Source organism: Podarcis vaucheri (assembly GCF_965113315.1).
Source record: "Podarcis vaucheri genome assembly, chromosome: 2".
Taxonomy (NCBI): domain Eukaryota; kingdom Metazoa; phylum Chordata; class Lepidosauria; order Squamata; family Lacertidae; genus Podarcis; species Podarcis vaucheri.
In genome coordinates, this window is record NC_138760.1 from 118,049,508 (window position 1) to 118,073,274 (window position 23,767).

The 23,767-nt window shown below is 46.0% G+C and overlaps 1 protein-coding gene and 2 long non-coding RNA genes across 3 annotated transcripts; 1 reads left to right on the plus strand and 2 right to left on the minus strand.

Annotated features, from left to right (window-relative positions):
• Positions 1–234: 234 nt before the first annotated feature.
• Positions 235–2,642, plus strand: LOC309525359. Its single transcript, XR_014216168.1, has 3 exons — positions 235–370; positions 1,302–1,415; positions 2,468–2,642. It is a non-coding gene; the product is annotated as an uncharacterized lncRNA (long non-coding RNA).
• An 875-nt stretch (positions 2,643–3,517) lies between these two features.
• Positions 3,518–15,209, minus strand: LOC309525314 (lymphocyte antigen 6 complex locus protein G6c-like). The gene is made up of 3 exons (XM_082210887.1): positions 14,962–15,209; positions 6,982–7,098; positions 3,518–5,115 (listed from the first exon to the last, which is right to left on the minus strand). Exons 1-3 carry the CDS (start codon positions 15,011–15,013, stop codon positions 4,910–4,912), a joined length of 375 nt encoding a protein of 124 aa, XP_082067013.1. The 5' UTR covers positions 15,014–15,209; the 3' UTR covers positions 3,518–4,909.
• LOC309525503 lies at positions 8,247–10,584 on the minus strand. The gene is made up of 2 exons (XR_014216358.1): positions 9,606–10,584; positions 8,247–9,317 (listed from the first exon to the last, which is right to left on the minus strand). It is a non-coding gene; the product is annotated as an uncharacterized lncRNA (long non-coding RNA).
• Positions 15,210–23,767: the final 8,558 nt, after the last annotated feature.

Consider the following 23,767-nt stretch of genomic DNA (forward strand, 5'->3'; position numbering starts at 1 on the left):
AGATAGATGGATACACATTTTGCAGATGAATGCAGATACAGGACAGAATGGACTTACGCCAAGTTGATACAGGTGGAAACTTTGTCCCTGACTTCGTCCAGACCTGTTAACTGGCACCGTTTAGCAACAGCGTCTGCCAGCATTTCTGCCCCAAAGAAAACATTTGCACAGCACACCTTTGCCCCGGACCTCACTGGCTGCTTCCAGAGGCTCAGAGGGCACAAACTGGTAAGCCAAAGAACTCCAGACCTTCCTAATATTCCACGGCTCCATTTTCATTCTTGATATTCACTTGGGAGGCTGTGTACATTACTCAGGATGAATCAGATTCTCCTCCTTGGGGCCTCTATGTTGCTCTTCTGCTCTCCTGGTGAGTGTGTGTGTGTGTGTGTGTGTGAGAGAGAGAGAGAGAGAGAGAGAGAGGGAGGGAGTGAGGGAGGGAGGAAGGGGGCAGAGGTCTACAGAGAGAATAAGCAGAGGTATGCATGAGTTTCCAAGTGCTTTGTGAGCCTTTTTCCCTTGAAGGTGCAGAACTGGAAAAAGTTCTGATTCCGTACCTACGTATGTATTATATATTCTGACCTACACCTCTGGAAAAAGTGACCTGCTTTGCTCTTAGAGCAGTCATTTCAAGGATAAAAAATTGTGGGGATGCTAAGGGAAGCAAACCCTTGTCTGACAGGATGTCTCATCATAATAATTACCTAAACTGTGCAACAGATTTCATTCTGCTTTATGTGTTTTTATCTTTCATAATGGCTGTTAGCCAAACAAACACATACTCTTTGTATTTGCATGTCCCGTAAACGGAACGGATGGGGTTCAGTGCATGAACAAATTCATTCCATGGAGAGACTCCTGCTCACAGAACAGGATTTCCCCTTCCTCTCCTCTCCCTTGCAGGCCCCTGTGCCGCTGGCTCTCCTCTGCCTTGGGGTGTCCTCCAAGCATCCAGGGCAGACTCCACTCCACTTGTGTGCAGCACTGTATCTGCAACTGGCACTTCCATTTTGCTGACCCAGAAATACCAGCTTCAGGCAGAAGGTGGTGCTTGTTTCTTAAGCATCCCTGGTTACAAGAATCCATCCTTAAGGTTCCCAAAGGGTGGGGAACCACGAACGCATCCCAATTTTCAAAGAGGGAGGAGGGCAGACGGTTCCTTGGCTTATGGCGCTCAGAGCCTCACACGGCTGCTCCCAGATTATCTCCGTCTACCCCTTCTCCTGTTTTTCACCCTCGCTCCCGCACGAGAAAGGACCATCTCCAAGCCCTCACTTTCGACAACTTCTTTTCAACCTCAGCCCAAGGCCTCGTGTGTAAGCTCTGTCAATCCGGAAATGGCAAGGCCTGCTATTCGACAGAAGAAACGTGCAAGACTCGCTTCGGAAAGTGTTTCACGTACACCAGCTACCTTGGTAAGACCTGGCGATGGGCCGCAGCTCAGCGGTAAAGCGCCCTGTTTCCAGCATCCCCAGACAGGGGTGGGAACGGACTCAGCCAGGAATCCCAGAGGGTCCCTGCTAGTCAGGGTAAGTGGCCCTGAGGTGGATAGGCCCACAGTCTGACTCTGCCTAAGGCAGCTTCTTAAAGCTGTGGATTCAAACCAGAAGCTGCTGTAGCCCAGTCAGATTGTTGGGTGATGGTGGTTTACAAATAATTAAAGGGCCTGGACGCGGGTGGCACTGTGGTCTAAACCACCGAGCCTCTTGGGATTGCCGATCAGGTCAATGGTTCGAATCCCCACGACAGGGTGAGCTCCTGTAGCTGTCCTAGCTCCTGCCAACCTAGCAGTTTGAAAGCACACCAGTGCAAGTAGATAAATAGGTACCGCTGCAGTGGGAAGGTAAATGGCATTTCTGTGCGCTATGGTTTCTGTCACGGTGTTCCGTTATGCCAGTAGCTGTTTAGTCATGCTGGCCACATGACCCTGAACCTGTCTGTGGACAAATGCCGGCTCCCTTGGCCTGAAAGCGAGATGAGTGCTGCAACCCTATAGTCTCCTTTGACTGGACTTAACAGTCCAGAGGTACTTTATCTTACAAGTAGTAGCATTATTATTATTATTTCAGTGGTACCTCCACTTACGTTCCCCTCTACTTACGTATCCTGTGGGATACGTACACGGCAAACCCGGAAGTATTTTTCTGGGTTTCGCTGAGTGTGCATGCGCAAAAGTGCTCTATGCGCCGTGCGTATGCGCAGAAAAGGCACCTCTGGTTGTGAGTTCCTTGGGATGCAACTGGAACTCCGGAACGGATCCCGTTCGTAACTGGAGGTACCACTGTATTATTATTATTATTATTATTATTATTATTATTATTATTATTATGCCTGGGTGTATCCATAAAAAGAAAAGGAAATGGAAGGTGGCCTTCCGGATTATGTCATCCTGGTTCATGGAATTGTATGTTGGCCTTCAGCTGACCATGATGTCACTCGTTTTTCTCCTTGGTCTTTCCCCTCACAGATGATGAGCTCTATTTCATGAGTTATGGCTGTGTGAGTGATGAATATTGGGAATACTGCAACACAGTTCAAAAGGATGGAAAATACACACACATTGATTCTTGTTGTGACACTGACAAGTGTAATGGGAAAGCCCTACCTCTGCCTCGTGGCGGAAATTAAACTGTGGAAAGGATTGCCAATGGCTGCAGTTGTCTTTTCTCCACCCACTCCGCTGTGTGTCTCCTGGAAAAAATGGGATTCTTCGCTCTTACGTACCCAATGCCATCGTCTGACTCACACATTGCTACCTTTGGTCTACAGAATACCATTCTCCTTCCCACACATACATACCATCATATATATATTTATCACTATTGTATATTTTGGCAGTTTGCCAATCTGTCCGTCTGCTGCCTATAGGTTCAGCCACCTCTAGAGATATTGTTATCAAACTTGGCGTGAGGTTTCCTGAGGTGAGGGGTGGTGTTTGCAATAGCTGTTTGGATGCCGGCCGCCATTTTGAATCAAGGTGGCGGAGGCTAGGCACGCCTCTGCTCTTAAGAAAGCTTAACCAAATTTTGCAGCGTGACTCCAGAGATCAAGGAGAAGGTCTACGTTCTGGACACAGTCAGATGCTATTTTGAGTCAAGATGGTGGACTGGGCTGTTCAGAAATTTTGCATGGTGGTTCCTGAGGCCAAGGAGCAGGTTCCGTGTTTTAACCACCAATTTCTAAACTGCACTGGTTTGGGGGTTTCTTAGAATTCCTGAGCAACGCCTGTTAAGAGGCAGCTGTCCCTGTCTTCTTTGGCATGTAGGCCATGTGTTAAGAACATGAGTTTTATTTTTATTTTATTTTATTTTATTTACCTGGAGCCACCAGTCTACAATGTGCTTTCCAGAGCGCAAAACCCGCTCTGCCCCTAAGGAGCTCACAATTTTAAAAATCTGATGAAGGGGAAACAAAACAGGGTGTGGAGGAGAGGGGGCAGGGGTGAATAAGGAAGCCACGTCCTGCGGTCTGCGTTGCACCTACTTAGGCTTAATTAAAACACGGAGCAAGGCATGGAGGCCTTTCTGAATGGGTTTACTTTCATCATCAGTTTGAACAAAGCAGAGAAGAGTTCACGGGTACAGCTTAAATCACCTGGTTTTGGATTTTCAAAAGCTGCTTGGTCGGTGGATGATGCATGGAGAAACTACAAGATCTCCCTAGGCCACAGCCCTTCTCCCCAGGACACACCCACCCCACCACCTCTCTCTATATGTTGGGATTACATATCTCACCAGCTGCGAAGAGCAGCTACAGTGTTGACATCATGTGATGTCTCTGAGCGTGAGACAGGAAGTCTCTGCCAGTTCTCATGTAACCAAAGAGTTACTTTCGCTTCTGAGCCAAAGTGTGAGTCGAGTCGGAGACTCTTTTGTTTGCAGTCATGCTTGTAAGAGCTGCGTGTACAGTCTTAATAAAGTAGTGAGTAGACTACGGACTGTCTCTTTCTTCTGTGATGGGATGCCAGAAGATTAGTGTGCTCCTCTCAGGACGGAGGGGTCTCTCTGGACTGAGGGATGATTCCAGCCAGAGAGTGACCATCAGAGAGAAGTCCGGTGTCTTGGGAAGTTGGCACCCGTCCCGGGGGCATTTTTCCAACAAGTGGTAGCAGAGGATGGTTGATGTTAGTTTCTGTTTCTCACTGTGCAGCTGCTGCAAGTCCCAGGACTGTGCTTACATTCCACAGACAGTCCAGGCTATTGGCAGTCTCACGGGAGACTAGAGACGGATGTGATGTTACTGGTTTCCTGTTTCTTTTGTTCCTTTGTTCAGTTGCTCTCTGCTTCCATAGAGAAGCACTGCTGCACAGTGAGAAACAGAAACTAACACTATCTTCCCTTTGGGCAAGCAAGAGTGTGAGGACACATTCCAGTCAGCAGAGGGTGTGGAGGGGTGTGCGAGTGTGCCCATAAACGATCCTACTGTACAAAGGAGGGGAGGAATTGCACCCGTTGCTCCTCCCACTTTTGCCTCTGGCCCCGCCCACCACTGCCATGTGGCCCCCAGCAGGGAATATGGTGCCCAGCCTGGAAAAAAGTTTTCCCAACCCTGATACACAGAGTAGGCAAGGCCTAACATTCCTGTGACCCAACAAGCCAAACACAACCCACCAGCTATGCTTGTCAAAGCTCCCCAGGCAGAGTAGAGGGAAGAGGAGACTGGTGGACTGGTGGACCATTGCTGGTGGTCCTCTGGTGGACCATTGCTGATGGCAGGCAGGTTGCATTGGGCTTGGAGGGTCCACAAGTTAACCAAGCCTACAGGAGAGGCAGTGAACGAGGTGGGAAGATTTGAAATCCGCACATGCGAGGGAAATTTTGGCACATGGGCACATGCCGCAGGCTCGAAGGAGGTCGAGGTGATGCAGAGGGTCTGTTAGTGGGAAGAACATCACTGCTACTCCTCGATCTTAGTGGGCCAGCCACCACCCCAGGGCCAAGCTGAGGCCAGCGAAGAACGGGAGACTGGGATTGGTCGCGGCTGCTCCATTGCACAAGTCGTAGTTGCAGCACGTGCGGTTATAGTTCATGTCAAAGACGTTGTCCCTCTGCTCAGTCTTGTTGCAGAGCTCTGAGTACTTGCCACAGCCATGTTTGGTGAAGAGCTTTATTCTACCTGGTGGGAGAGGAGGAAGAGCTGTGTGATGATGATGATGATTTATCATTTATAACCCACCCATCTGGCTGCGTTTCCCCGCCACTCTGGGCGGTTTCTGGCAGAATATTAATAATAATAACAATAAAGCTACAAAACATCAAACATTTAAAACTTCCCCAAACAGATGTGAAGGAAGGAAAGCTCCTTTGAAGAGGCACTTTCAGCACCAAGCAGCTGATCGCTACTGGAAGGGCACCTTCAAACAGATTTGCCGTAACTGCCGATCAGCTGAGTGGCGGCTACTGCCAGCCTCCTCTGAACTTTGATTGGTAGTTGCCGGGAACCCCTTTGAAGTCCATTCAGAGGGAACTGTTTGAATCCACAGCACTTTTTCTGAAGGGGGGGGGGGAATGCTCCATTTGGAGGGAGCAGTTTGAATGCAGGAGACCTCTGCAGAAGGAAGAATGCTCTGTCAGAAGGCAACATGCCTCCGAATTATCACAAGCAGGAGCGTGCGACTTCAATCATCTCCTACTTGTGGGGGGCGGGGTCAAGAGTTGCATGAAGTTGACTATTGTGAGAATCAGATGGTAATAATAATAATAATAATAATAATAATAATAATAATAATAATAATAATAATTTATTATTTATACCCCGCCCATCTGGCTGGGTTTCCCCAGCCACTCTGGGCGGCTTCCAAAAGAATATTAAAATACTGTGATACATCAAACATTAAAAGCTTCCCTAAACAGGGCTGCCTTCAGATGTCTTTTCTAAAAGCCTGGTAGTTGTTGTTCTCTTTGACATCTGGTGGCAGGGCGTTCCACAGGGTGGGTGCCACTACCGAGAAGGCCCTCTGCCTGGTTCCCTGTAACTTGGCTTCTCGCAGTGAGGGAACCGCCAGAAGGCCCTCGGTGCTGGACCTCAGTGTCCGGGCAGAACGATGGGGGTGGAGACGCTCCTTCAGGTATACTGGACCGAGGCCGTTTAGGGCTTTAAAGGTCAGCACCAACACTTTGAATTGTGCTCAGAAACGTACTGGGAGCCAATACAGGTCTTTCAAGACCGGTGTTATATGGTCTCGGCGGCTGCTCCCAGTCACCAGTCTGGCTGCTGCATTCTGGATTAGTTGTAGTTTCCAAGTCACCTTCAAAGGTAGCCCCACGTAGAGCGCATTGCAGTAATCCAAGCGGGAGATAACCAGAGCATGCACCACTCTGGCGAGGCAGTCTGCGGGCAGATAGGGTCTCAGCCTACGTACCAGATGGAGCTGGTACACAGCTGCCCTGGACACGGATTTAACCTGTGCCTCCATGTGGTTGGCTCGATGGGCCTTTGGTTTGGTCCGGCAGGTCTCGAATAATTTGGGTTTATTTTTAAAAAAATATATATCCAGAAGTGGCTCAGTTTGTACAGCATGAGTCTCTTAATCTCAGGCTCGTGGGTTCAATCCCTACGTTTGGCAAAAGATTCCTGGATTGCAGGGGGGTGGGGTGGATGAGATGAACTCTCGTGGTCCCTTCCAACTCTACAAGGCTATGATTTTATGAAATCCAATCCTGTGTTACAGAGATATTTGGAGAGATCTGAGTGCTGCACCTTTCCTTTGGGGGAGGGGGGTCATTACTCACCCTGCACAACTGATATATCCCAGCACTGCCTTGACCAGAAGTTTTGGACTACAACTCCCATGAGCCCCAGCCAGCATAAGGCTGACCTGGACCGTTCCAGGTTGTGGAAGGAGGATGGGAGGCTGGGATTAGCTGGGGTGGCTGCGTTGCAGGGGGTTGGATTAGATGACCTTTGGGGTTCCCTTCTAACCACAATTCTATGTATTGCATGCTCAAACACCAGAGGAATCTCTCTCTTTCCCAGTCTCACCTGTATACACTTTGGTTGTTTCGCAGTACTGGCCCTCATCGGCTTTGCAGGGTTCATCGGAATCGAAGCAGAGGTCGCCGACTTTGAATTTACAAACTTTGCACATCAGACCTTGTGCTGAAAAAAAGAAGAGATAGACGTGCCGTGGTTTTGGTTTTAGGGGAGGAAACCGCAGGAAGCTCATAAATCTTCGCTGCGAAAGGATGGCTGTTTGCCCTGTGTTGATAACACAGCTGTGATTATAGTGAGGTATATTTTAAAAAGCAGCCACAACAAACTCTTAATATGCACTGGGTGATATTTTAACACCGTTCATATTCAGGGCAGATCCGTTAAAATACATGCACCTAAGTAATTCACGTTCATTCGTTTAGGTGGGTCTGCTCTTGAGTATGATGTAGCTGGATAACCCTCATACTTTTTCCTACCCCTGCAATTCATTCCTGAATCTTTGAGTGGGACTTTGAACCTTGTTCACCCTCCTAGCAGAAAAGGACAGCTACATATTCCTGCATTGCAGGGGGTTGGACTAGAATCAGCGGTTCTCCACCTGTGGGTCCCCAGATGTTGTTGGACTACAACTCCCATCATCCCTGAGCTCTGGCCTTGCTAGCTAGGGGTGATGGGAGTTGTAGTCCAAAAACAGCTGGAGGCCCAAGGTTGGGGAACACTGCTCTAGAACAGCAGTTCTCAACCTGTGGGTCCCCAGATGTTGTTGGACTACAACTCCCATCATCCCTGAGCTCTGGCCTTGCTAGCTAGGGGTGATGGGAGTTGTAGTTCAACAACATCTGGAGACCCACAGGTTGAGAAAGGCTGAACTAGATGATCCTCAAGGTCCCTTCTAACTCTACAATTCTGTGATCTCTATGAGCTTAAGGAGGGTTCAGAGTAATGCCTATGTAGCTTTGAGCAACTTGGAAAGTTGGGTGGGTTATAAATCTTGTAAACAAACAACTTCATTTACAGTCTGCAGTCTGTTTTAGTATCTCTTTGTGTTGTGTTTATATCTTTTGATTAAAATAAAAGTTACCTGAAATTAAGAAATCAATACAAAATATTTTAAAAAAACTAAACACAAAGTTGATTTTCTAAATATTTCTATTATTTTCTGTTAACCTAAGACTAGTCAAAGGCAAAATGCTAAGAGCTCAACATAAATAAAAAAAGTTAAATGCTGAGACTGGCCTCTCCCTAAACAACAATAATAATGAAGTTTTAAAAGAAAGAGGTAGCCCAGGACGTCCCAAAAGAATAGTCACACGTTTGTGAGAGAGTTTAATTAACACCACTGAGAATGCTCTAGGATAGCACATGAATCATTGCTGGGATTAACACACATGGTAGAAATAACAGCAAGCTGGAACCGGGACAAGAACACTCTCGTGAGTGGCATTTTGCTAATTTGTTCAAGCGACTCTCGCCAGCTTTGAAGCAGGTCCTGTGGAAACATTGTGCTCTCTTTCCCAACAGAAGATTAATTAAAAGCAGCAGCAACACACACCCCCTTCATAGTGTGGGAGGCACTATGCTTCAAAATGCCATTTGCTGGGAATCGCGAGTGAGGGGTGTGCTGTTGCTTGCAAGACTTTCCACGGTCATCTGGTTGGAGATCGTGAGAGAAGGCTGCTAGGCTAGATGGGCTTTGGGCCTTATCCAGTTCTTCTGTTCCTAAAGCAGAAGGCTTCCTTTCCCTGCCCAGCCTGGAGCATGGATGCTTCCCGTCGCAGTTACATGTACCAGAAACCTGTCAAACATTCACGTCATGCAGTGAGACGTGAAATAGGGAACCGATAGGCAAGTACGCCCAATCCACAAAAAGTCCTCATCTAACAATCAGCACCAAGCCTATAGTAATCCATCCTGGGTCAATTCCTTGTAGGTACAGTGGTACCTCAGGTTAAGAACTTATTTTGTTCCGGAAGTCCGTTCTTAACCTGAAACTGTTCTTAACCTGAGGTACCACTTCAGCTAATGGGGCCTCCCGCTGCTGCTGCACCACCAGCATGCAATTTCTGTTCTCATCCTGAGGTAAAGTTCTTAACCTGAGGTATTATTTCTGGATTAGTGGAGTTGTAACCTGAAGTGTCTGCAACCTGAAGCGTCTGTAACTCAAGGTACCACTGTATTATGTTCTGGAAAAAGGGGATTCCCTCTAGCTGGGAGTGGCTGGGGAAACCCAGCCAGATGGGCGGGGTACAAATAAATAATAATAATAATAATAAGTATTATTATTATTATTATTATTATTATTATTATTATTATTGCTGTTGTTGGGCTAGAACTCCCATAATCTGTGCCCATTGGTCATGTTGCAGCCGATAGGTTGTTTTCTGCTGCTCCAGAGAAGCGGACACGGAGCAATGGATCCAAACTACAAGAAAGAAGATTCCACCTAAACATTAGGAAGAACTTCCTGACAGTAAGAGCTGTTCGACAGTGGAATTTGCTGCCAAGGAGTGTGGTGGAGTCTCCTCCTTTAGAGGTCTTTAAGCAGAGGCTTGACAACCATATGTCAGGAGTGCTCTGATGGTGTTTCCTGCTTGGCAGGGGGTTGGACTCGATGGCCCTTGTGGTCTCTTCCAACTCTATGATTCTATGATTCTATGATATGAATTTTAGACCCGACAACAACTAGAGGGCACCACATTGACACTCGTGAAGATACATAAAATGGAGTTGAGCAGACCAGATCCGTGACCAGTTCCTGATATGGGTAATTTCACTCACTGAACTGCAATATTTTGAAACAAAATTTAAAAAAATCCTTCCAGTAGCACCTTAGAGACCAACTAAGTTTGTTATTGGTATGAGCAATAACAAATTTAGTTTGTCTCTAAGGTGCTACTGGAAGGAATATTTTTATTTGGTTTCGACTACGGCAGACCAACACGGCTACCTACCTGTAACTTGCAATATTCTGATTACTGAAAAGGAGAAGTAATCTTGGTTTTTTAAAAATAAAGTCTGATGTGCAGAACAGTGTCTAACTAAACATACTCCTCTCCTGCCCTTTATTCCACAATATTGTAGATCTTTTGTCAAATGGTTAAGACTTTTAAAATTACAAGTCAATTAAAAAAAAGAGGATGCATGTTATCATAGGCACTGCCCAATAGGGACTGAATCATTTCTGTGCAGGGGTGGAAGGGGCTAAATAGACTGTTTTAGGCAGATTATTCCGTGGTGAAGTGTTATTACAACTAGTATCTTATTTCATTCTAAATACAGTGGTATCTTGGGTTACAGGCTCTTCAGGTAACAGACTCCGCTAACGCAGAAATAGTACCTCAGGTTAAGAACTTTGCCTCAGGATGAGAACAGAAATTGCACGACAGCAGCAGGAGGCCCCATTAGCTAAAGTGGTACCTCAGGTTAAGAACAGTTTCAGGTTAAGAACAGACCTCCAGAACGAATTAAGTTCATAACCCGAGGTATCACTGTACCCAGCTCAATAGTTCTTTGATCGCATCCACTGACAGCACTTTTAAAGTGGCTTCCTCCAAAGGATCCTGCAAACCACAGTTTACCCCTCACAGATCTACAATCCCCAGCATCCTTAGCAAACCACGGTTTCCAGGGACATGTGGGGAAAGTCGAGTGTCTTTATTTTTTTTTTATAATCATATTTATTAAAATTTCCAATAATAACAGAATAGAAAAGATAAAAAAGAAAAAGAAGAAAAAGAAAAAGAGAGACTAGTTTAGACCCTTCTTTTCATAGCCTTCTTTCTGGGACTTCCTCCTTCCCCTCCCGACTGTATTCCCCTTTCCCTAAGTTGGTTCCACAAGTTCTCATCCCCAAATTTAAGCCTAATATATTTTACTCATAAACCAATTTAAATTTACACAATCTTAACATCACTCCTCGTCTTATAATAAAACAAAATTTTCCCCCCAAGATCAGCTCTCATTCCTTCCACGAGTTCCCCCTTTCTAAAAAAAGAAAAAACGAAAACATATAGGATCAAAGTTATAAAAGATATAAGATAGAATATTTAGAAAAGTTCAAAAAAATTGGTTACAAAGCCTTTGGATTCTAGGATCCCCCCTCCCTTCCCCGGTTTTGATTCCCCATGTCCATTTGTCTATATGTTGTCGGCCTGGAGATCTTAAGTCCACAGCCAAATTTTTCTCAGTCCATCTTGCCGGTTTCTTCAGATTTGGTTGTTTTAATAATATTTAACTTCATAAATCCAGTCTAATAGAGGCCTTTAATTTTCCTTAATCTTTTGTTGCTCCTCCCGTTGTTCTTTCCGTGTCGTATTTAGTCATTCACTCTTTTATTTCTTGTTTTCTCAGGTTTCTGTCTTGTTCAGCTGTCAAAACATTCTTGTTTCAAAACTTAGTATCTCTACAGAGGTTTGTTATTCAGGGACAAAGACTTACGTCCAGTTCCTTTCTTGCTTCAATAGAAGATTCTATTGTATTATAGTCACCTCTGTAGACAAAATAATATTTCAGTTCTGCAGCTTTCCCAGGAGATAAGACCTATGCACATCCCAGAGTAGTTTTCCACATACGACACTTGTAATGTCCTGAAACCCCTCTAGGGGGATTGCAATAACTTTGTATCCTCTAGTCCAAAAGTCAAATTGTTGTTTCTTTTTCCCGACAGTTTATATCCATATTTATATCAAATTGTAACAAAATTAACCAGCAAAAAACTTGTAGCAAAGTCCTCTTTATATTTTCCAGCTTTGACAGCTCCTTTGACAGCTGTCAAATTCTCCATCTCTCTTCGCCAGGTTCTCCGAATCGCCCCGGTTCCCAGGGGGGGGGGTTGCCTTTTTCCTCTCACCCTCGACTCTTCTCCTCCACCGTGGAGTTAATAATTTTTGTCATCAATAAACTTCTAAATCGATCTTGGTTTCTCAGTCCTTGTTTTAGCATGTTTACAATCAGGGAGGGGACTGACTTCCTTTTTGGATCCCCTCCCGCTCGTGCCAGATCCGGAAAAAATTTTCTTTTTTCCTCCTTTTATACCCGGTTGCCCAATTACTCACGGGTTGTTGTTAATTGTCCGAATTTCCTTTGGAAGAAGCCAGCGCTCTCCGCCGGATGGCATGCGGCTGCGCCCGGCAGGGGAAGCGGAGGACTCAAAGCACCACGCCACTCCCCGGCGCCCGATCCGTAGCCTTTAAAAAGGCTCCTTCACGAGCCGGGAGGGCGATAACGGTGCCAGCCGAGTCACCATGTCCACGGGATCCGTTCCCGTGGTTTTTAAGGGTCCCCGCGTCGCCGGCGCGGTAGGACTCGACCCCTGCCGAGCCGACTCCCTCCGGAGCTCGGAGGGAGTCCGCCATTCGGCGATGGCGCTAACCCGGAAGTCGAAAGTCGAGTGTCTTTAACGTATGGTATGGATGCGGCCTATGTTTTATGCAAGCAGTTTGGAACAGGGGTGGGGGAAGTTTTTCAGTCTTTCTGGGAAAAGTTTTTGAGGACCATAGGTCAGGGGTAGGCAGTTTGAGGTGTGGCTGCAACCATAGTTTCAAGATGCCAGGAATTTGGATTGGCTTTCTATGCTCCTCATCTTCTTTTCTCCTCCAGACTGGGCTTCCTTCTTTTACAGAGGGTAAGGCACTCATGAGACACCTTTTTATAAGACTCTGTTTTTCAGTGGCTGAGTCATTCACCCCTCCCTAGCACAATTACCAACACTCCCCTTTCCTAAATGAATGATGCGCCTGTGGTTAAATGGATTGTTTTCTGAGTTCTTCAAAGCTCCAAAGCAATGAAGATTCCACACCCAAACAGATTTCTCCAGCAGGCAGCACTGGATATTATGGTTTGTGCATTTATTTTCCATTATGGAATATGGCAGATGGGTGGGTTAATGTTGAGATGAAGGGCGATAACTGTTGTACCTGGAGCTGAAATGCGAGTGCTGTGAAAATCCTAGCTGCTCCATTGTGGGCTGGATGTGCTGAGCTGAGAAATAGATGGAAAGATGGCAGAAAGGGGTGAAGAGTAATGGAACGTGTGGAGATGTAAGCCGCTTGGAGCAAGGCAGGCAACGTTTTTTCACTGAGAGCTTTCCGAGATTGTTAGTGGTGCCTGGATATGTTGAGGGGGAGCGACGCCTTGAAACAGGCACACCTGTATGGAGTCCTGTTCCTCTCCCAAGAAGCCCAGGCAGTCCTTTAAAAATGGGGTCCATGAGACTTTTCACGAAGGTGTTAAAATCAGGGAAGGGAATATGAAGGGGGAGGTTGCCTCTGGAACATTGCTTGATTTATTAAAAGTAACTACAGTGGTTCCTCGGGTTACAGATGCTTCAGGTTACAGACTCCACCAACCCAGAAATAGTACCTCAGGTTAAGAACTTTACCTCAGGATGAGAACAGAAATCGTGTGGCAGCAGCGGGAGGCCCCATTAGCTAAAGTGGTACCTCAGGTTAAGAACAGTTTCAGGTTAAGAACGGACCTCCGGAACGAATTAGGTTCGTAACCAGAGGTACCATTGTATATGTTACTTCTCATAAAATATAATGGCCTTCTACAGCTCTCTATGTGCGTGCGCTCATGTATATAGATACACACACACACACACACACACACACAATAAATGACAAAACACTATTAAAAGCAATGCAGAATAATCATTAAGATGATTGCCTTATCAAATTTAATCATGAACATATCTCCTGCCTTGCTAAGCAGACATATGTGGTCCAAGGAGTAGTAGTAACAGTTTTTGTTTCCTTGCTGGCTTGCTTGACTCAAAAGAGCCACCACTAAACCTGTCGTAAACTATAAACCTCCAGCAACACTCACAAGGGGGCGAAAAAGTATCCTTATTCAAAATTTCAAACTTAACATGAACACGAGTTAATGCCTTTCCATTCACAATCCTTTAGATTTGCTTTTTTTTAAAAAGGGAGGCAGCCAGTGTTAGTCTTACCCAGAGTAGACACATTAAAATTAATGGACATAATTAACTTATATCTAATTGAGGGTCTCCTCTGAATATGATTTGGTTGGATCCACTCCTATGTACTCCCACTAGTAAAAGGTGAATCGGTTGATTTCAGTTTCTGTCAGCATTTCATCTTTTCAAATTAGATTCAGCTAAACACATTTCCACTTTAGCATTCTTTAGGTGTCCTCACAAAAACATTCCCGCAGGTCACTCCCGCTAATACAATGTGGTTCTCTGTGTTATTTGCACGAATAGACGCGGGTTGTGCACACATTGCCCTAATGCACACATTGTTGTATGCACTACTTGCCTGGAGAATTGCATTGCAAAATTCACACAGGTGAGTTGTTTTGGAAGGTGCAAATTAAGTACTTTTGCATTTAAATGCTCCCTGGGATGATCTTCTCTCCTTTCTCTAACCCCTGCACACACTATAACTGCCAGAGCTTGTGCTGCTGAACCACCAACACCACATGGACCAGAATGGCAAACCTGAGCCAGCTACAGACAGATTATTCTCTCCAGGTGAACTCCTGGAGTGTAGACGAAATGAGGGAGATAAAATGCCCACTCATTCTCCCTCTTTTCTTAAAACTTAATTGACTACAGTGGTACTTCTGGTTACATACGCTTCAGGTTACATACGCTTCAGGTTACAGACTCCGCTAACCCAGAGATAGTGCTTCAGGTTAAGAACTTTGCTTCAGGATGAGAACAGAAATCGTGCTCTGGCGGTGCGGCAGCAGCAGGAGGCCCCATTGGCTAAAGTGGTGCTTCAGTTAAGAACAGTTTCAGGTTAAGTACGGACCTCCAGAACGAATTAAGTACTTAACCTGAGGTACCACTGTAGTCTGACATCTATCTATCTATCTATCTATCTATCTATCTATCTATCTATCTATCTATATCATCTCGCTCTCCATCTTTTTTTTTTTTACACAATCCCTTTCTGTTCACTATTATTCGCACAAATGTTTCCAGGAAACACACACACACACACACACACACACACACACACACACACACAGCCCTCCTTTCTTATAAAAGCTGGCACTTACCAACTGAGCAGAAGATCAGAACAGAAAATCCCAGGAGAAGGTACTTGTTCATCTTGATAAATGTCACAAGAGGGAAGGAGAGAGGAGGAGATGATGATGGAGAGGTGGCGAGGAATGTGCCTATGGAAATGGCGAGGAGGCTAAGAGGAGAAAAGCGCCCAGCTCAGCTCTTCTGCAACAAGGACTCTTTCAAGTAGGGCTTCAGAGAAGAGAGGCGTTCTAGAATGAAGCCTTTATTCCCGTTGAGGTTTTGGGGAGCATCCAATGGAAGTGGGAGGGGAGGAGAGACACACCTTTGGGAGAAGATGAGGAGGGTGGGTGGTTACATGGAAATAAAATGCAGGTGCAACTGACAGCAAATTTCCATGATCGGGAGACACAAATGATGAGTCCACACCCACAGCAAATCCCTACACCACATTTTACAATCCCTGCTATTCTCTGAGCCATGGCTTATTCACAGGAAAGGAGTGGAAAGGAGACTAGTATCTGGGCTGGTGCAGGAATTGACGACAACAACAACAACAACAACAACAACAACAACAACAACAACAACAACAACATTTTGTTTATATCCCGCCCTCCCCAGCCGAAGCCGGGCTCAGAGCGGCTAACAACAGTAAAATAATACAGCATTCTAAAACCAATTCATTATAAAATCAGTTCAAATCAAATTGATGGCAACCGTTGGGCAAGAGTTCTGTGAGGATTACAGAAGGAGGGGGTCAGACTGTGCCTTGGCCAAAGGCCTGGTGGAACAGCTCTGTCTTGCAGGCCTTGCGGAAAGATGTCAAGTCCCGAAGGGCCCTAGTCTCTTGTGACAGAGAGTTCCACCAGATCGGAGCCACAGCTGAAAAAGCTCTGGCTCTGGTTAAGGCCAGCCTAACCTCCCTGTGGCCCAGGATCTCCAAGATGTTTTTGTTTGAGGGCCGTAAGGTCCTCCGTGGGACATACCAGGAGAGGCGGTTCCGTAGGTACGAGGGTCCTAGGCCGTATAGGACTTTAAAAGTTAAAACCAGCACCTTAAACCTGATCCTGTATTCCACCTGTAAGACGAGACCTAATGGAGCAGACCAAAGTCCCATCTAGTCCAACATTATGTTCTCATGGTGGTCCACCAGATGCCGCCAGATGCACCAGAGCTAGTGTGGTGTAGTGGTTAAGAGAGGTAGACTCGTAATCTGGGGAACCGGGTTCGCTTCCCCGCTCCTCCACATGCAGCTGCTGGGTGACCTTGGGCCAGTCACACTTCTCTGAAGTCTCTCAGCCCCACTCACCTCACAGAGTGTTTGTTGTGGGGGAGGAAGGGAAAGGAGAATGTTAGCCGCTTTGAGACTCCTTCGGGTAGTGATATAGTGGGATATCAAATCCAAACTCCTCCTCCTCCTCCGGGGAACCCACAAGAAGGGTAACATCCTCACCAGTTGGGATTCCCAAAAAGTGGCATTCAGGGACTTACGGCCTCCAACTATGGAGGTGGGACATAGTCACGGCAACCAGCAGCTATGGACAGACTAGAAAGCAAGGACGCACTGTGGTTTCCCACCTTGTGTTTGCACACCAGGCATCAAAGATCTGCGTAGGTAACCATCTGCCATGGATACAAAGCCCCTCCACTTGTATCCTGATCCCACCGCCACCATCGCAACCTGCTTGTTCAACCACGTCATGCTCGGGCTTAGACAATGTCAGACTTCAGGGAATCCGATCCCCATGGCAGGCTGCCAGCAATGGAAAGACAAGAAGCTCTTACCAAGGTCTTTTATTCAATATTCACAGAGAGAAATGTAGAAATGCCGTCTCTTGGATAATGGTGTTGCTCTGAGTAATCTCCTCACACACACCCCTTCTCTTCTTGGGTGTCCACAGTCCCACCTCCCTTACGGTGTCTGCTTAGGGACAATCTGTCAGTCACTCAAGTTTATTGCTTATAGCCAAAGGCTGCTGCAATGTATACAATGTCATCCCATAAAATATATACTAGTTTGATACAAAAACTTAAAACATTTACATTGTCAAAACATGACCTAATCTGCACAATGCTATAGAAACTCCTTAATATACAAATTGAAACATTAGACAATAAAATTTATAAGCTAAAATCACTGCTGGGCCACTAATATATTAAAAGTAATGTTAAATAATATAATAGACAATTATGTACAAAGTTTAGTGAGAAAGATACAGCTAGGTGTTGATGGGGTCAAATAGCTTGGGGACAGGGCTGGATTTAGGTTTGATGAGGCCCTGAGCTACTGAAGGTAACGGGGCCCTTTATATGCCCAGCTGTCCTTTGTCAACAACAAATTGTCGCTGTTTTTTTTGGGGGGTTGAATATATGCTATATGGTAATTTATGGACCTAATAGGTTTCTAAAGCCATGTGCACATAACAAAATACAGTGGTACCTCGGGTTACAAACACTTCAAGTTACAGACTCTGCTAACCCGGAAGTAGTACCTCGGGTTAATAACTTTGCTTCAGGATGAGAACAGAAATCATGCTCCGGTGGCGTGGCAGCAGCAGGAGGCCCCATTAGCTAAAGTGGTACCTCAGGTTCAGAATGGTTTCAGGTTAGGAACGGACTTCTGGAACGAATTAAGTTCGTAACCAGAGGTACCACTGTAACCAGTCCATGCAAAATGTAGGGACCCTATATATAGAAATGAGCAAACCAGTGATATTTTAGGGAGCAGGGCCCATTACTTACATCATAGGAGCCTACGTAACACAAAACACTGTTACTGTGTGTAGGTTTTATTTTATTTGTTTTTTTATCTTATATTTTGGAAATGTACATCCAGTTTATTTGTACTTTAGTTTTTTTGGGGGCCCCCAAGAGAGTGGGGCCCTAAGATATAACTTGTTTAATTTATACGTAAATCCAGCACTGCTTAGGGACAATTGCCTCTGGGCTCTCTGCTCTCCTGCTTCCATCGCTCGCCATGTTCTGGGAGAAGGGGGGTCTGGAATGCTCTCTAGTGATACTGTGTCAGCCAGCTGTTCCTGCTCTGCTTCTCCCATTACTTCCCAGCTTTGCCCCTCTTCTGTCTCTTGAGCTGTGACCCTCTGCAAACCACTGTTGTAAATCTATACTGTCCTCCTCTTCTCGGGAAGGTTCAGGAGAAGGGAGAGACGGTCTCCACCATTCCTTCTTAGTCCAGTCCTTGACAGACAGTGATGAGAAGGAAGAGGAGCAGATGTCACTTCTTGCTTGCTCATTGGCCCTCTGCCTGGCAAGCCAGCCAATAGGAGCAATGATGAGGAAGCAGCCGGCGATAATTGTGGCAGAGTGGGACCAGGGACTGGGTCTGGTCCAAAAGCCCTAAAAAAACCTGGAGTCAGTACTAACCAGGGAAGGGGGATAAGCTCAATTCAGTTCACATTTAAAGGCACAACTAGCTCATCCCCGTTTTCTGAACCACACCCACCTTTAAAAATTCACACCTCGCCTGGATTTTGCAATGTGGTTCCGCAAGCGCTAATCCGCGCTGTCTCTCAGGACGTAGAGGATAACGTCTGTTACCTCCTTTGGTCTGTGTTTTTACCGGAGAATAATAACAGTTGATCTCCTGTGGAAGGGTGTCGCTCGAAACGTGATAATATAATAATAATTTATTATTTATACCCCGCCCATCTGGCTGGGCTTCCCCAGCTACTCTGGTTGGCTTCCAACAAAATATCAAAATACAGTAATGCATCAACCATTAACAGCTTCCCTAAACAGGGCTGCCTTCAGATGTCCTCTAAAAGTCTGGTAGTAGTTGTTTTCTTTGACATCTGGTGGGAGGGCGTTCCACAGGGCGGGTGTCACTACCGAGAAGGCCCTCTGCCTGGTTCCCTGTAACTTGGCTTCTCACAGTGAGGGAACCGCCTGAAGGCCCTCAGCGCTGAACCTCAGTGTCTGGGCAGAACGATGGGGGTGGAGATGCGATGGGATGGTGGTATCTTACGCCACATTTTCTCGGGCCTTTTTTTCCTTGGTAGCATTGAAAGACGAAGAAGAGGAGTTTGGATTTGATATCCCGCTTTATCACTACCCGAAGGAGTCTCAAAGCGGCTCATATTCTCCTTTCCTTTCCTCCCTGACAACAAACACTCTGTGAGGTGAGTGGGGCTGAGAGACTACAAAGAAGTGTGACTAGCCGAAGGTCACCCAGCAGCTGCATGTGGAGGAGCGGGGAAGCGAACCCAGTTCACCAGATTACGAGTCCACTGCTCTTAACCACTACACCACACTGGCTTAACTGTGCACCTGTGGGGCTTGCCATAGTTCTCTCTCCCCCCCCCCGGCTGTCTTTTCTGGGGAGCTGTAGTCAAACGACACATGGAGGGCACATTGTTGTCTAGCTACCCCTCTTCAGAGAGATGCATCTTGTCACTCAGTGAGTATGAATGTACTGCACAAACCCTGGGCTGTATCAGGGTACTCGGGATAGACCTATTGAAATGGACTGAATCTGGCCCATTCATTCCATTGAATCTGCTATGAGGAAAACTGAGATGAAGATCACCTCCAAAGCAGATCCCTTTGTTTAGCCAGCCCTTTCACACAGTTAGGGAGGTTTGCTGTGAATCATCTAGCCTGCTAATGCATGATAAACTAAGTTTTCCTAGCTTATCTTTAACCTCGAGAGCAACACCCTTCCAAGTGAAAGAGGGAGACGCCTGACAGATTTTATTTGCATTTTCCTTTTTCGTGTTGAATAATTTATCTCCTCCTTCTTTATGGAATCTGTATCTGTCCCTTCCTCTCTCCTCCCCCCACACAACCCCCTTTCCCAGAGCTCAGGGTGGCAAGCAGATACATGATTTGAAACAGGGCAAAATGAGAAACGTTATTCATTCGTTCATTATTTATACGTCTAAGATTGGTTACAGTTAAAAACATCCGGAAATCAATTGCAGTTTAAAACATACTGGTACTTCCATTCACTGGCCAGGAACAGGATTCTTTAGCTAGTAAGTGCTAAAGAATGGGAAATGGTAACTAAACAGTGAGTAAATGGTGACTCCATCCACACCATGAACTGAAGTGGTCTACCTACCGTTATTAGTGCTAGTACCACCTTACATCTTAGTGTTTTTGTACGTTCCTTTTTATTATTTTATGGGACGTGGCTGGCGCTGTGGGTAAAAGCCTCAGCGCCTAGGGCTTGCCGATCGAAAGGTCGGCGGTTCAAATCCCGCGGCGCCTGCCAACCTAGCAGTTTGAAAGCACCCCGGGTGCAAGTAGATAAATAGGGACCGCTTACTGGCGGGTAGGTAAACGGCGTTTCCGTGTGCTGCACTGGCTCGCCAGATGCAGCTTTGTCATGCTAGTCACGTGACCCGGAAGTGTCTCCGGACAGCGCTGTCCCCCGGCCTCTTAAGTGAGATGGGCGCACAACCCTAGAGTCTGTCAAGACTGGCCCGTACGGGCAGTGGTACCTTTTTTTTACTTTTATTGTTGTGGTTTTGTTTCTCTCTTCTCTGTTGTTCTTTGATTTTTTAAAATCTTTTTCTTGCTTTTCTACCTTGTGAAATTTGCAAATGAAAATTATTATCATTATCACTTATTAAACTTGTACAAACACACCCACACACCCCATTTTGCCGTAGATCTCCGGGCAGTTCGCAATATAAAAAACACAATATAAAACACAAAAGACGTAATAAAAAGAAGAACAAAAAAAACCCCCCAATATAATCCTCTCACCCACAACACATTTTAAAAGAGTATCAGATGTTAATCAAAATTATTCATAATTATTCATAAATAAAATAAATTTAGGGACGCAGGTGGTGCTGTGGGTTAAACCACAGAGCCTGGGACTTGCCGATCAGAAGGTCAGCAGTTCGAATCCCCGCGACGGGGTGAGCTCCCATTGCTCGGTCCCTGCTCCTGCCAACCTAGCAGTTCAAAAGCACGTCAAAGTGCAAGTAGATAAATAAGTACTGCTCCAGTGGGAAGGTAAACAGCGTTTCCGTGCGCTGCTCTGGTTCGCCACAAGCGGCTCAGTCATGCTGGCCACATGACCTGGAAGCTGTACGCCGGCTCCCTCGGCCAGCAAAGCGGGTGAGCGCCGCAACCCCAGAGTCAGCCACGACTGGACCTAATGGTCAGGGGTCCCTTTACCTTTACCTAAAATAAATTTATTATATTATCATTATTAATAGGAAGTGATTTGCATGGAATCCCTGATGAACTGAGCAGGTATCAGTCTGTGCACATCAGCTGGCATCACCAGCTGGAATGTGCCCTTCCTTACTTTGGATGGAGAATGGGTGCAAAGGCATGCAGAGACAAGAAGCACATCTCTTACTGTTCCCACAGGCACGCCTGCCACTGACATGTGGCTCCTGAAAGGTTGACCACAAGGGACTGCAGCTCCCAGGCTGCCAAAGATTTCCCACTTCCAAGAGCTGGTGTGGTTTAGAATCATAGAATTGTAGAGTTCGAAGGGACCCCAAGGGTCATCTAGTCCAACCCCCTGCAAGGCAGGAATCTCAAGTAAACCACCCATGACAGATGGCCATCCAGCCTCTGCTTAAAAGCCTCCAGTCCCGAGGGAGTCCGTTCCACCGCCGAACAGCTCTTATCTTCAGAAGGTTCTTCCTGATATTTCGTTGGAATCTCCTTTTCTTGTAACTTGAAGCTATTGGTTCGAGTCCTACCGTCCAGAGCAGGAGAAAGCAAGCTTGTTGACTCTTCCATGTGACAGCTCTTGAGATACGGCTATCATATCTCCCTCTCAGTCTCCTCTTTTCCAGGCTAAACATAACCAGCTCCTTCAACCACTCCTCATAAGGCTTCGTTTCCAGACCCTTGATCATCTCAGTTGCCCTCCTCTGCACATATTCCAGTTTGTCAACATCCTTCTTAAATTGTGGTGCCCAGAACTGGACACAGTATTCCAGGTGTGGCCTGACCAAGGCAGAATAGAATGGGGGTACTACTACAGTGGTACCTCGGGTTACAGACGCTGCAGGTTACAGACTCTGCTAACCTGGAAGTAGTACCTTGGGTTAAGAACTTTGCTTCAGGATGAGAATAGAAATCGTGTGGCTGCGGCACGGCAGCAGCAGGAGGCCCCATTAGCTAAAGTGGTACCTCATGTTAAGAACAGTTTCAGGTTAAGAACGGACCTCCAGAACGAATTAAGTTCTTAACCCGAGGTACCACTGTACTTCCCTTGACCTGGACTCTGCACTTCAGTTGATGTAGCTTAGAACAGTGTTAGCTTTTCTTTTGCTACTGCATCACACTTTTGACTCATGTTAAGCTTGTGGTCCACTAAGATTCCAACGTCCCTTTTCACATATACTGCCAGAAAGCCGGGTGTCCCCCATCCTATATTTGTGCATCTGGTTCTTCCTGCCTAAGTGCATAACCTTACATTAGCCCCTATTGAAATTCATTTTGTTAGCTTGCTCCCAGTTCTCCAATCTGTCAAGTCCATTTTGAATCCTGATTCTGTCTTCTGAGGCATTAGCTACCCCTCCCAGTTTGGTGTCATCTGCAGATTTGAGAAGCACCCCCTCAGTTCCTTCATCCAAGGCGTTTATAAAGTTGTTGAACAACAACGGCTCAGGACAGAACTCTGTGGCAACCCACTTTTTCCAGGATGACAAGGAACCATTTGTGAGCACTCTTTGGGTTTGGTCAGTCAACCAGCTACAATTCCACCAAACAGTTGCCTCATCCAGGCCACATTTTACCAGCTTCTCGTATCATGAGGGACTTTGTCAAAAGCTTTACTTAAATCAAGATACACTACATCCATGGTATCCCCCTGATCTACCAAGCTTGTAACTCTATCAATATAAGAAATGAGATTCGTCCAGCATGACTTTGTTTTGAGAAACCCTTGCTGGGTCTTAGTAATCACAGCATTCCAGTAATCACTGGACTACAACCCCCATAATCCTTGACAGTGGGCTATGCTGGTTGGGGCTGATGGTGGTTATGGTGGAGCGCAGGTAGACAATAAGAAGAAGAAGAAGGAGGAGGAGGAGGAGGAAATCAGCCCTGAGTGCTCACTAGAAGGACAAATCATGAAGCTGAGGCTCCAGTACTTTGGCCACCTCATGAGAAGAGAAGACTCCCTGGAAAAGACCCTGATGCTGGGAAAGATGGAGGGCACAAGGAGAAGGGGATGACAGAGGACGAGATGGTGGGACAGTGTTCTCGAAGCTACCAGCATGAGTTTGACCAAACTGCGGGAGGCAGTGGAAGACAGGAGTGCCTGGCGTGCTCTGGTCCATGGGGTCACGAAGAGTCGGACATGACTAATAATAATAATAATAATAATAATAATAATAATGGTTTATTATTTATACCCCACCCATCTGTTTGGGTTTCCCCAGCCACGCTGGGCGGCTTCCAACAAAATATTAAAATACAAAAGTCCGCCAAACATTAAAAGCTGCCCTAAACAGGGAAATCATCTACCACCTCACATGTGTGGTCATCTATGCTGATGTATGGAGTATTTCTCCTAACACAATGCATTTTTGCATGCCATTTTCATGAGTATATTCATTTTGATGCACATTTATATCTTAGATTCATTTTTGTAAACACTAATTGTTGGAGAATGGCATTGCAGAATTCAGATAAGTGTGGATTTCTAAGGATGGATGCATTCTGGTTCTCGTGTTGTTTTGGAATACCAAATTGTGAATTTGCTAAATTCGGCTTTAAATGCAAATTTAATTTAATTTGTCCCCAATCCCTAGTAAGGGAACCTGGAGAAGGGGTTCTGATGATCTTAAGGAATGAGCTGGTACATATGGAAGACGTCAACCTCGTAACATGATCCCA

What these genes read in the sequence shown, in the direction of transcription:
- LOC309525314 (XM_082210887.1), bottom strand. Translation starts at nt 15,013, where the DNA reads ATGAACAAGTACCTTCTCCTGGGATTTTCTGTTCTGATCTTCTGCTCA. An exon ending in TCTGATCTTCTGCTCAGTTG is followed by an intron (nt 7,099 to 14,961) that starts GTAAGTGCCAGC and finishes TCTTTTTTTCAG; the next exon opens with CACAAGGTCTGATGTGCAAA. An exon ending in AACAACCAAAGTGTATACAG is followed by an intron (nt 5,116 to 6,981) that starts GTGAGACTGGGA and finishes CTCTCCCACCAG; the next exon opens with GTAGAATAAAGCTCTTCACC.